The following is a 14610-nucleotide window of genomic DNA, read 5'->3' as shown; positions in this document are numbered from 1 at the left end:
TCTCCTAAAGGCAGATTTTCTGATTTGTGCTGGTTAAAAAAACAAACTAAACACAGGAATTCCGGCCAGTACAGAGAGGCACGTCTCAATGTGTCCATCAATCTCATGACTGCCTTCTCTCTGTGAGTGCAGATGGCCTGGGGAACACAGGACTTCCTGTTTTTTGACTCTTTAACAAAAAAAAGATTCAGAAAACATGAAGTGCCTTGTTTGCTATGATGACTAAAAAAAATATTGAATGTAAATTGCAAACTTGCTTTATATCACATCTTCTGTTGATTTAGAACGTTATAACGACAGTGACACTTTAAGGCTATGTTTCCACAACATCCTTTTAGGCAAAATAACAGCCGCTATTTTATAATGACAACCGTAAATAATCATCATGATCATTATTAATGGCAGTCACAGAAAAGGTTGTGTGAACATAACCTTAGGAGTCCGTTGTTTGATAATGATGTCCATATACTTTTTTTCCCTATAAACTTGATTATTTTAAATGTACTTAAAGGGAACCAATCAGCCCATTTGAGCTGATATGGTTCCCTTGAGCATTGTATAAAGCACCTGGAGCGGCCTCGGCACGTACCGGCCGCGGCCGCAGCAGGTGCTTTATAACGGAGAAAATGACTTTTATTCCCCGGCTCGTGACTAGATACGAGCGGGGAAGTAGTATTAGTGGGCGGCTCCCTGCTCGTATCTAGTCACTGCGCTCTGCCTATCTGCGCGCTCAGAGGGGATGATTGACAGGCAGAGAGGCCCGTTACTGGCCTCTCTGCCTGTCAATCATCCCACCGAGCGCGCTGACAGGCAGAGCGCAGTGACTAGATACAAGCGGGGAGCCGCCCACCATGACTACTTCCCCACTCGTATCTAGTCACGAGCCGCGGCCGGTACGTGTCGGGGCTGCTCCAGGTGCTTTATACAATGCTCAGGGGAACCATATCAGCCCAAACGGGCTGATTGGTTCCCTTTAAGAATACTAATCACAAAAAGCATAATAAATGTCGTTCTTTTAATGAACGCATTAGGAAATAGGGATAGATTTACCTCCATACATGTGTTTCATGATTTCATGTTATTATATTTATTTCATATAGGAAATAGAAAAAAATTATGTCTTAACACCTGATTCTATTCCTTATGTACTGTCCGAGGGAAAGTTTTCTCTACAGGACTTTCACAACGGAGTACACCTAATTAGAAATGTCACAGACAATGCCCTGACTTCTATATCATCACAAGGATGCTGGGAGAGCCAACCGAGCTCTTGTCCAAACTGGAGGGAAGGAGCTATCAGTATGGCAGCAGGTGTGCAGACATGCTCTACTTTTTACAGCTAGCATTAACTCCATGTGATGGATATCAGATCTGCAGGCAGAATGATTTGTTACCATCATTGAAGTAGATAACTTGTGGTATATTACATAAAATAGAGCTTATCTGGGACAGAAACCTAAAAATATGTTAGTACAGTGGGTATAATATATTTGTTTTATTTATTTATTTTTTTAAATCAATGTATACAATGTAACAGAATTGACTGGTTGTGTATTAATATGTTTGACCTTGAAATGCATTGGAATATATTCATTGCTAATATATGCTTCAAGCAGAACAGAAATTCCTGCTTTTTTAGAATTAACCTAGGTTACATTACACTAAGGACAACATACACATAAGCAACCAACAGAAACCAAGACTTTTCTTCTGGGCAAAAAGGGTAAAATTATACAAGAAAAAGTTATTCAGCAAATAAATGTATATAATAGATCCAATTATACATAATGCTTCACATCCTAAGGTTATGTTTCCACAATGTCTTTTCTTGGCTATTTTACTTCTGCCTTTTTGGATGGCAGTCATTTTGGCACCAAGATACAGGTGTAATATGCAAATTATGTCTAAAAAGGCCAACAGAAGACATAGCCTAAAATGAAGGTTAACCATAAGAAAAGTATTTACTTAGCGTCCAAAGTATTTACTTAGCATCCACTAGGATTTTGGGGGTTCCAGCTGCTAAATACCCACTGGCCTAAGCTGTGTCATATCACAAACATCTTTTTTTGGAATAACACCTTGAAATAATGCTTTTTTAGTCTCATATTTCAATTTATTGAGCCAGACAAAGCCAGTATGGATTTAAATAGGTGTTTATATTGGAAATATCTGCAGTAATACAAGATGGGTTGTAAACCCAAGCCAATCATTTGTGCTGCAATGCTGCAGAAATCTTTCTTAGTATTTATAACTCTATGTAGGATACTGAATGGCATATATCTCAGGGTTATGCAATACAGTGGTGTTAGTGATAAAACAGTTTCACTGATAATTTCCTGGTAGTGCCCGGTTCTACTCTGATCTTGATATTTATTTTTCATTTCATGTATGATGTATTTTGTTAGGATAATACAATGTAAACTCAACACACAATGACGTACTAAGGCTTACGTGTTAATTGCTGTTAGGCAGAAAGTAGTTCCTTTAGCGAACGGGGGGGGGGGGGGGGGGCGTTCTTAGCCCCCTGAGTGCACCGTGTCTAGTTAGGCATATTCAGCTATGCATAAGTGGCCAGGTCTCGTTGTTGTACCTGTACAGAGATAGGCTGCCGTTCCTGCACATGCAGCGGGTGGGCGGGCGGAATGGTGCACTGATTGGTTGAGGAACACCCCAGTGCACTAAAGGAATTCATTTGCATATTTCTATTCGAACTAACTGCCCCAAAAGGCAGCACCTACACAAAAAGAACATTGGCGCTGGAACAAAGAGGTACAGAGGTGTAGGTGGAGAGGGGCTATGCTAGAGAGGCTGTAGATTTTAGAAAGATTAGTAATCACAAATTGCCGTCAGCACTCCTGGAAATCCAAAATGTAGTGCTTTCTGGTTTTAGGCCATTAAGTCTTGAGCACGTAAGAGACGCCCCTGGGCTCCGGGGTTACCATATAGAAAAGGAAAAAACTATTCTCTTCAGCTCTAAAACAATCCAAATCTTTATTATGTATTCAAATTAAATCATTGATGCATTTCAAACCCCAGCCCCCGGGTTCTTAATCATTTTTTTCTTACATTGTAATAAAGATTTGGATGGTTTTAAAGCTGAAGAGAATCAGTTTTTCCTTTCTTTTTTGCCAAGTCTGACCAGCAGAGGTCCCTACTCAACTAAAGTACCAGGACAATGCCAAAGAATGGAGGCATAACTAGAGAGGAGTAAATCTCTACACTATACAAAGATTTGCCAAATCTGAATCTAGTGAATCAGCTGTTGATTTGTTCTCCAGGGAATTGCAACACTTGGAAAAATTAGGAGTAGGTGAATGTTTCTGTATATTTGCTCACCTCTAATGCTAACATATTGCGTTATTTTTCTTAGACATGATACTTGAAGGAGAAGTCCGTTATTAAAATCTGGCAGCAGGCTGGGAGAAATTAGATCAGGAGTATGAACTTACCTCTTGCCATGCCCACAGTGAGCAGCGGGACCGACCTCAGAACCCCTGCCAGGCTCCGGGATCTCCAGTGCTGACACGTCATTACCCGGCTGATGGCCTGGCCGCTCCAGTCACTGACTGGCTGAGCGGCCAGTCCATCAGTCGGGACAGGCTCATGGACATCATCACAACTTGAGGGAAAATACCTTCTGGCGGGGGTCCTGTCCCAATGTTCAGCATGGGCACAAGGAGAGGTAAGTTCATACTCCTGATCAAATTTCCCCTGACCCTGCTAGATTTTAAAAATAGCTAGATTTTAAAGGAGAAGTCTGGCATAAATTTTTATTAAAGTATTGTATTGCCCCCCAAAAGTTATACAAATCACTAATAAACACTTATTACGTGAAATGCTTATAAAGAGTTTTTCCCTGCACTTACTACTTCCTGGATAAAATGGTGATGTCACAACCCAACTCCCAGAGCTGTGTGCGCTGTGGCTGCTGGAGAGGATGATAGCAAGGGGAGGCTCAGTGTCCCTCCAGTGCACTGTGTCCCTCAGTGTCCCTCTGTTATCATCCTCTCCAGCAGCCACAGCCCGCACAGCTCTGGGAGTCGGGTCGTGACATCATCATTTTATCCAGGAAGTGAAGCCGTGATGCAGAAGTAAGTGCAGGGAAAAAAGCACTTCATAAGCATTCCCCGTAAAAAGTCTATATTGGTGATTTGTATAACTTTTGGGGGACAATACAATACTTAATTAAAAATTTTCGCCAGACGTCACCTTTAATATAACATGATGGTAAATATAACATTAAACCTCACATGATAAATACTAAATTTCTTAACTATTAAAGGAGAATTCCATATCATAAAATGGTGTTATGATATTGTGTTACTTTATGCTGGATAAGAATCTGATCTTTGAAATATTCCTCAATCTTGAGGATAAAAAGACATCAGCGCTGATCCAACACTGCAGGACTTTCATAATCTTTTCCTGCATAGTAATAACTGGACAGCTCCAGTCAAGTGAATGGTGCAGGCACATGTGGGTGGCTGTGAACACCACTAATCAGGGAAATCATTGAAAGAGCCACAGTTCTGCAGTACCTACTTTTTGAGTACCTACTTTTTGATTAGTAATCAATAAAATATATTTATTATTATTATTATTATTATTATTATTGGCCTCTAAAATAATTAACATGCTTTTAGAGAATGATAGTAGAATGGTTGAGAATGAGAATGGGTGAATGTTCATAAACATCCTGTATAACAATACACAGTATTAATACTGTATTCATACTTCCCTAACAGTGTTAAATCACAGTATTTCACAATGCACCACAAAAGCCAATATCTCACCTCACTACATTCATATACATAGTAGTTCACTTTACATAATACCTACTGTATAAATAATCCATTATATACAACACAAAATAACTAAAAACTTACAAACATATCCATCACCAGATGCTCCAGTGTCACTTCAATATCTTCCAGTTTGGCTGCAAGAGTCATTTTCAGATGCAACAAAGATAACTTGTAAAAAAAAATACTATACAAATTACTGTGCATCCAATAGTTTATTTTAGGGTTCAATAAATTGTTGTATCCCAATAATATCAATTGTCTGTTCTGGGCACATGAGAACAGGGATTGCGGCTGCAGTGTGAAGCAGATCCTCAATGCTGCAGCAGGCGTACAGTTTCCTATGAGCTGATATTTGTATGGTGTTGTGAGGCCGATCCCAAAATTATTGTTCCAAGTTTAGCTGGGAAGGATTCTGAAGTTGAGTGCGTACATTGCAGCTGGATAGTGACACAGCTGGGACCAGGGACTGGAACAGAATAAGGCATGTTCCTCTGTGACTGATATTTATATGTTTCCACTTTTTGACTCTTTCTCCCTTTTACTGCTTGGTCCTGACCTTTCATTAATGTCTGCACACACTGGAAAGTATTGTAAGACAAGGCAGAATTGGGATGTGATCAATGCAGGGCCAATTCACATAGCTACATCATGAATAATCCTTTGTGCGATGATTGAAATTTCCTTGTAGAGCCACAAACAAAAAGAGAACAGTGTTTTAGATAAGGGAAATTTACACCCTCATTTTTTCCTCTGTTATTAGATTAGAACTTAAATTTCCCAAAATAGGCTTTGATTCCCTTAAATTCATCAAAGTGACCACTGGCTTCCATCTCCATGAATTGCTTCATTCAGCCTATTGAGGGAACTGGCACAGCCTGTGTCTTATTTTGATAAACAGATGGAAAGATTTGCATTTTTTAGTAAGTAAGAAGTTAATTTTGAACATGAAGAGAGACTATGTCTGACATATAAAAATACTATTCTGAACCTTACGCATTTTATCAACCCTCCTTGTGAATGTCCAGCTGTATGCAGTGACATTACTTTGGGAAGACTAAAGATGTTTCCACCTTCAGCTTACTGTAAAGTTATTTGGCAACTATTCTGACTTGTGTTTCTGCTGATCATGGGAGCTCTGCTGTGTAAAGTGGAGCCTGAAGGGATATACTTTGATACCTCAGATGCACATGGGTGGCAGAGAGTAAAGTAATGTAAGGGAGACACACACATCCAGATTTACTATGACAAATGGGTTATGTGTAAAAGTTGCAGTATTGTTCAAAAGTGACTTTTTGGTGGTTAAATGCAAACACCCCACGAGACCTGCCATTCTAGAGATTGTCTGACTCCATCCCTGACAGGTGATATTGTAATACCATAATGTAATGCTGCGTTTACACAGAATGATTATCGTTCAAATTTTTGTGATAACGATCGAATTTGAGCGATAATCGGCTCATGTAAACACAGCAAATGATCAAGCGACGAGCGAGAAATCGTTCATTTTAATCTTTCAACATGTTCTCAAATTGTCGTTGGTCGCTCGCTAAAAATTTGTAGATCGCTTTGTGTAAACAGTCTTTCACCGATTTACCCTATGTGTGAGATAGGCTTAAGCGATCTTAAAACGATCGCAATAACGATTTTTCAAACAAATTTTTCTAAGGAATTTTCTAACGATTTTTCTAACTATTTTTCTAATTTATTCGTCTAAACGCTGATTGTTATAAAAACCAAATTGTTGCTTCAAAATCATTAAACGATCAATTGGGCAAATTATCTCTCTGTGTAAACGCAGCATTATTCACTTCATCTTAAAGGGGTTTTCCACTTAAAACTAACTTGTCCCTATCCTCAGCAAAAGTAAGAGATTGCAGAGGGTTTGACTTCTCTACCCCCCGTTGATCTCCAAATCAGCCCAGAGCTCCTTTGTTTTGAATACAGCCTTGGGTGTGGCATGTGACTCGCGGCTCTATTCATTCTCTAAGGAGCCGCCAGTAAGAGTGTTGAACTCGGCCTTCTCCTGCGGCTCTATTCATTTTCTATGGAGCCACTTGAGAGAGTGTGCCTTACTGGTGTCTGCATTCAAAATAAACGAGTTGGGGGCTGTTCTGGAGATTGCCAGGCATACGGAGGTTAGACCCCCCCCCCCATCTTATTTTTCTCCTATCTTGTGGATGGGGACAAGTTAGTTTTAAGTTGAAAACTGCTTTCAAGTTATGGTCAATCCATGTAACTGATTTTCTCAAACAAAAGTAAGATCTAGGAAATTAAATGGATTATCCAGGATTAGAAAAAGCACAACTACTTCCTGGCTAAAACAGCACCACACCTCTGTGTGGTATTACAATTAAGCTCAATTAATTTCAATAGACCTGAGCTGCAAAACCCACACCCAAACTGAGTACAAGAGCTGTTTCTGGGAGAAAGCTGCCATAAGAATGGATAACCCCCTTTAATGATACTAGAGTCTACTCTAATTCCTCTGAACACAGCACAATGCATGAGGGTCTCCAGTCTGCCAGAAGATACTTAGAACATTTCATGTTAGGGGACACAGTGGTGGCGTAATGATTCAGGAATGTGAACAGCAATGATTTTATAAAGAATCTTTTTCACTAGGAAAGAAAGGACATTCTCTGTTATGTCCCATTTGATTTTATTTTTATATTGGTGACAACAACAGTAGTAGTACTACTTTTTTTTCATACTCCACAGATTCCATTTAATGATATGTAATATTTAGTTATCTTTTATGATATCTCTGCAAATTTTACATTTGTTTTGTAGTGTGTGCTACATTTTCACAATTAGGCTATGTTCACACTACGTAAAATGTTCACACATCGTATACACTCCAGCTGGGCTCCCATACGGCACCGCAAAGAACTGACATGTCAGTTTTCTGCGGCCGCAATTCAGTGAATTGCGGCTGTAGAAACCCATGTCAGTTCACACGATGAAGCGAGCGGCTCCGGCCGCTTGCTTCATTGTGTGCGTTGGGAGGTTATGATGCGGGTGCGCGCTGATGCGCCCACATCAGAACACTGCAGCCGGAAAGATCATCCGGTCGGTACTCAAGTCATGAAACGGCCGGTCTCTTTCGCAGTGTGCACGTAGCCCAACCAAGGTTTAGATCAAGATATTTGGTTAAGTGAATAGAAACATGAAGAACTGTCCTGTTCTTGGCTATTTTGCCCAGTGTATCATGTAAAGCATCTTGCACCTGTGTTATTTGGACATGACCAAGACAGTTTTTGGGGTGATACTATGCAAGTCGTAGGACGCATGTGATGACAATCTGTCAGCCAACAGTCACACAGGTTTACAGGAAAACTTGTGCAGTTTCACTCTCTGGGTTCCAAACAAAAACTCTTTGAAAGAAATAAGAATTCTTGAAAATGGTGAATTATTATAGGTTAAGATTTATTATAACATTTTACTATACAATAATTGCATCTTTCCTAAAATATCAATATATATATCATGGATATCCAGGAACTTTTCAGGTAAACGTTTCAGCCGGCCTGACCTTTTTTCTCTTCCCTTTGGTCATGTCTTCAGCTCAGCAATCCATCTCTGTGTTCACAGGAACTAAATGTCCCTCCGGGGAAATACCTACAAAGCTCAATGGAGCCGTGTGAATCAATTATGGCCCATATGTTTTGTTTAGGTAATGCTTCCCTGCAGCCCTGGCCTCACTACAGTAACATGATCACCCCACTGCTTCTAGCTGGTCAATAGGAAGACTCAGGCAAACCATAGATTTTCTGTAGAATGGAAGTAACACTGTAAAGGCCATTTCACAGTTTGACCCCAGAGAAAATGTTACAATGGACCTTACTTGTATCATTATATTGATTTAAGGTATATTCTAGAACTGTAGAACCTTTTGGAAATGTTGATATTTATTCTATTTGTTTTTTTTTGTACCAAGGGGTTGGATGCTAACCTATGCTTAATCTTTTATTAATGCCTCCCCCTATGGGTTACCACATAGTATAACCATACCATAATGTACCTAAAGGTTTAAGTGCATTCACATGATTGACAAATAACCAACTAGGGAATAAAGCTGCTTGCATTTCCAAAGCTCTGGGCACCAAATGGCAGGTAAGACCGACCTAAAGACCGACCCTGATTTCTACTGACAGCTCCCAATGTGTATTCCAATAGATATAAGTTATCACAGTTATCGCTCCTGTTTTCTCCATATACATAAATGTTTGACACAGTCAAATGTTCATATGTCCTCCATGGAAAAAAGAAAGGTACAGTAAGCCTCTACCAGACTCCCCTGGTAGCAGATTATCTATCTCAAGAACAATAGGGTTGGGCAGTTCAAATTCAATATGCCTGATCTTCCTCTTCATTAACATCATCAGGTGGGGAAGAGTCGAGAGACTACCATACAGTTTAGACAGTCGGCGCTGCTGAAGTTGGTACGTTTGGCCAACTTTGGTCTAAAGTCTATGTGGACGATTAGACTATCCAGAACATCAAGATTTAAAGCAAAGGTTCCCCTTAGCTGTACCTTTATCATATATAAGAGAGAACTGCTTCTACAATAATTTCCTAAAACCGTGTACTTGATACCTGTTAACTGATACCTAAAATCAGTTTACAAGGCGATAAAAATCAAGCAAATTCTGCCAAATGTATCGAAAATGCTGCATGTGGTTTTATAAATCTGGCACAATTTACTAGCCCTACATTTCAGTCAGTCAATCTTTTGCACCATTAAATGGGATAACTTTTAACAAATTTGGCACCTTTTACTCCTTTTAACCCCAGCTTTTTTTACACTTCCTAAAATGGTGGAGATACTTGTAAAAAGTGTCCAAAAGACATAACTTTGTGCAGTCTGAGGCAGAATTTGGATCTATGTTGCTTATCAAATCTTCCCTGTTAGATACAACATATGTGTTCTATCAATACAGAGGAAAAGTGGCTGTGATGTTCATATAAGTGGAGTGAAATGGATTAGGTAGGTTCCCATTAGATCATTACTGTAACTATATTCCTGTAACAAAAACAAATGTATAAAAATACAACTGAGTTTGGGAACTACGTAGTTATACCAGCATAACAAGAAAACAACTATAGATTCATTGGCCTTAGAGGTCCTAAGAATATCAGTAATACAGTTCTATGTGTGTTCTAACACAAGGGAATTGTGCTACTCAAGAATAGATCAGAATGTGTTATGTAGCGTAACCAAAGGCTCTGCATAATAGTCCTATTAGTTTATGCTCTGTATTATACACTGAAGGCCTGATACTACCAAGCATGTTTTGTATTGCTCTGAATTGATGTATTTACAGGCAAAAATAAAGTCCTGTTCACTGCAATATAAATCTCTTTTTTGTTACCAATGGCATCAGAGGCATCATACAACCATACACAGAGTGCCTATAGGTCTGTAATATGAAACTGTGAGTTCGCTGTGTGCTGCAACACTAGCTTGATGCAGATAGCTTTGAAGCTCCACTGTTTTTGACACTCTTGTGCCTTTTTTTTTTTTAGAATACCTAAAAAATTCAAGAATAAGCTGAAAAAGGGAATACATCATATGCAAAAAGTGAGAAGATTAAAGTTCCATAGTGCTGTAAGAAAGTACAAACCATTATATATAACTCCAGAGACTAATGAGTGTCAAGGGTTAATGCTGAGTATTAAGGTAACTTTATTTTTGTTTGAGCATTCAAGCATTTTAAGGTGGTCAGAGGTTGAGTTTTAAATGAAAATAACAGTACTTGGATTTGTAGGTGTTGATTTTGGATCAAACTGTTTTGGCTGACATTGAAATAAGATATTGTGAACTACATTTACACTGGCCAAAAACAACTACGTCTGGCATTATTCGTTTATGGCGCGCATATAACAATACAATATCAATGCCTAGACTTGTATATGCAGTCATATTTTCTATGTTATGTAATCTATCAGAACCAGACAACTTCTACAGTCTGTGATCCTACCATGAGCTAATTCCCAATCTGAAAATGGTTACCACTTTATGGGGCAGATTTATTAGGAGTGGCATATCATACGCCAGTGTTGAACTAAAGTGTTGGCGTAAAATGTGCCAAACTTATTAAGAGGTCACGTGTCTCAATAAATTTGACACATCTGCTAGGAGAAGGTACAGATGTATGCTGCTTTATGCATCATTTTCTGGCTTGGACCTCGACGGCCACTCCCCTCCAATAAGCACCACACTATTTTCTGGCCACGTGGTAATTGCAAATATGGTAAGTACCATAATCTGCAACTTGCTAATCCAAAATTGTGTGATTATAAATATAACATACTATAATAATAAACGCCTCCTCTATGTATATATTGATTGGCTAAATGACAGGACTTCACACACGTTTCCAACAACTAAGGAAAGGCGGAACTGAATGTGAAACATTAAACCTTGTGCTTGTATTACATTTATGTTGCATATAAGCCAACCACCACTGACATTTTATGGTAATTTCATTTCTTCTAAATGTGAGTTGACAATTCTAAGGCTTGAGTTATACATACAGTTATTTGGCCATTTTTATTGCAGATTTTTAAGCCAAAATTATAAGTGGATTCATAAGGAATCCGAAATATGAAGGGAGGACTTCAGAAACGCTCATTTAAACAGTGTCCCTGGCTGTTACTACACTCTGTGATGCCAGGAGGGTTAATCACAGTGAGGCTGCCAGCAACTTTATATCAGAGGGGGCCATCCGGCATTACAGAGGGCAGAGACAGCTGGCTAGGGATGACCAGATAACCCCTTTAAACTTCTCTTTTCACTTAATTCACTTCTGGCTTTGGCTCAAAAACTAAATCAATATGTTAGTCTAAATCGTTAAAAGGGAAACAATCAGCATGTTTGTGCTGATATGGTTCCCAGCAGCACAGTATAGACCTACGGTGCAGCTTGTGGAGCATACAAGCCGCGGCTGCAACAATAGCTTTATGTAGGGGAAAATGATGTTTGATTAGGCTGTGTGAGGCCTAGAGGGGGTGGAAACTAGCCATTTGAGACGCCATTGACTAATCATGGCTCTCTGCCTTTCAGCGTGGAGATGATTGAAAGGCAGAGAGAACCATTAGTTGGCTTGTGCTGTATTAGGCCATGTTCACATGGCGTAAGAGACCGGCCGTTCCGTGACCCGGCCTCTGTAAAGATCATCCTGGCTGGTACTGCTTTACCGGCCAGACGATCTTTCCTGATGCAGAGATCCCATAGACACCTGGTCAACGTACTTTTTCGTATTTATATGGCCGTTGTTGCAAATTGCAACAATGGCTGTATAAATACGAAAAATTTGTTGTGTGAACATAGCCTAATAAAACTTCTTTTTCCCCCGCTGTAAAGCTACTGCTGCAGTTGCGGCTGGTATGCTTTGTGAGCTGCACAGTATATCTATACTGTGCTGCTGGGAACCAAATCAGCACAGACATGCTGATTGGTTCCCTTTAAAGTCTAAATAAGATTAAGGCTATGTTCACATTACGTTAATACCCGGCCGTTCCGTGACCCTGGCCGGGTCACGGAACGGCTGGTCTTAGCCTGGATCATCCCAGGTATTTAAGTACCGGCCGGGTGATCTTTCTGGCCGCGGAGCTCTGATGCGGGCACATCAGCGCGCGCCCGCATCAGAGCTTCCCATAGCCCACAGTGAAGCAAGCGGCCGGAGCTGCTTGCTTCACTGTGTGAACTGACAGGTCTTTCTGCGGCCGGAATTCACTTAATTCCGGGCGCAGAAAACTGACATGTCAGTTTTTTCCGGCGCCGCATGGGATCCCGGCCGGAGCACATACAATGTGTGTACGCTCTGGCTGGGATCCCATTGAAAATAAGGCTATGTTACACACCGCAAAACTACGGCCGTAGTTCTGCGGCGAGTACTACGGCCGTAGTTTTACGTAGTGTGAACATAGCCTAAAGAAGTAGAATAAAAAACATTTATTGCAGATATATTAAATTATACATATTGAATGGGTCAGTGTGACTAACAACAGCCCTATTTAAGAATTAGAAACATTTATATCTCACATGAAACACAGAAAACAAGTACCAACATATAAAAAAAATCAGGTTAATCTTTATATTAAACAATATCATGTAAATCTGTTTGCCTCTAAGACTGGTGTTGCACCACTTTAGAGCTTTACATTGGATGTTTTGGTACTAATCTACTAATACATACTTTCAATTTCCCCAATAAATACACTTAATCTGCAGGACATAAAGGGTGGCCTATTACTCCTTTGAGTACCATTTAGAACTAAAAGATTGGGAAGTTGAAATCTGACATGCCTAATCCATCTCCCCAACATTTGCAGTTGCATATTTATAATCCTTCTACAAAAGATTATAAGGCAACTGAGGCCCCAATCCCAGGTCAGTGTAGTTATACTGACTTGGCTACTTTGTTTGTGTGCAATGTACAAAGCCCTGAAGAAGCTACTGCCCACATCATAGAAAGTGACTCACAGTCCTCCTTGTGCTCTCTCTGTTCTATGTAAAGTCATGCACATATATTCCATGGGGGGGGGGGCATTGTCAGACAGCTCTGATGACAGCTTATCTCCAATAGGACAAAAGTATCAGGCAGTTAAATTCCAACTGTCTCCTGACATCTACCATTAGAGGGCAGTCAGGAGGCCCCTATATACAATGGATGGTTTGCCGGTCCCACTGAAATCAGCAAATTTAGCCAACACATGTCTAATGTGTATGGCTTGCTTTACTGCGTGAAAAGAAAGGCTGTGGTTCCTGGAGTGGGCCATGCAGGTAATGCTCCACTTCATTTGCACATCAGTTCAAGGTGTGAGCTGTCTTATGAGTTCTATTAGGTGCTTGCTGTGAGGGCTTAAATGAGTTTTCCCATTTAAGTAAAAGATTGCTCCCTGGCCTGTTTGCTGTCACTGGAGATGGCTACGAAGCTGAAAAAGTGGGGAAGCATTGAGAGGTAAGCTGGGGGAGCATTGAGTGCGGTCAATGGGGGAGCATTGAGAGGTAAGCTGCATGTTGAATGTTGTTGATCACATCTTTTGAGCTGACCTCAAAATCACTGTTAGGCTATGTTCACGGCCGGCCGGTTCACGGAACGGCCAGTCTCTGCCCGGATCATCCGCAGGGTTCTGATGCGGGCACATCAGCGCGCGCCCGCATCAGAACCTCTCATAGCACACAATAAAGTAAGCGGCCAGAGCCGCTCGCTGTATAACAACGGTCGTATTTATACGTAGTGTGAACATAGCCTTAATCATTCTTAAATAAACACTCATCGTTCACAGTATATAGATACACACTAAATTATGATCGTAATTACGATCGCATTAATTACTTTTCATATCGATTTATCTTCGCGTCTCAAATAGTTGAAAACAAAAAAATCATCACTTGTCGTTTGCTAAATAAGCGATTTATTTGTGTATAAATGGATCCTTAGAGTTACAACGAATGGTATAGACAAAAATGTGAACTGTTTGAGATGTGAAGTAAACAATGGCCCAGATTTACTAGATCTGTCTATTGTAAACTTGTGTGTAAAGTACGCAAGATGGACAAACTTCATACATGCAAAAAGTGTCTGTGAAGGTGTTGGCCCTCATCAGTGTGGAGTAGGATTCTGACTAGGTGAGAACAATGCCTATTAGACCACCATGGTAAAAGGATAACTAATCTCTAGGGGAGACCAGCTGAATAAGACACTGTAGGCTGCTAGTAAAAGTGCTCAACACATTGAAAACCTAGGTGTATTAGGTTGGCTGATAAATCTGGTGCCTCTGAATATTGTCTAGTTTA

At 40.1% G+C, this 14610-nt stretch overlaps 1 protein-coding gene across 2 annotated transcripts in view; it reads right to left on the bottom strand.

The window, feature by feature from the left end:
• The window catches only part of FRMD4A (FERM domain containing 4A), a 318619-nt gene that overhangs the window by 236853 nt on the left and 67156 nt on the right, over positions 1-14610 (bottom strand). Inside the window, exon 1 of one of the 2 annotated variants that reach the window (XM_069978535.1) lies at positions 4887-5260. The exons of the other annotated variant lie outside the window; for it this stretch is intronic. Within the exon in view, the coding sequence (XP_069834636.1) occupies positions 4887-5009 (123 nt within the window). The 5' untranslated portion in view covers positions 5010-5260. Of the gene's footprint in view, positions 1-4886; positions 5261-14610 lie in introns of those variants that run through there. 2 annotated transcript variants of the gene reach the window in all.

Source organism: Dendropsophus ebraccatus, chromosome 1 (assembly GCF_027789765.1).
Source record: "Dendropsophus ebraccatus isolate aDenEbr1 chromosome 1, aDenEbr1.pat, whole genome shotgun sequence".
Lineage (NCBI taxonomy): Eukaryota > Metazoa > Chordata > Amphibia > Anura > Hylidae > Dendropsophus > Dendropsophus ebraccatus.
Note: the sequence above shows the minus strand (reverse complement) of the source record. Positions and strands in the feature narration are given on the sequence as shown.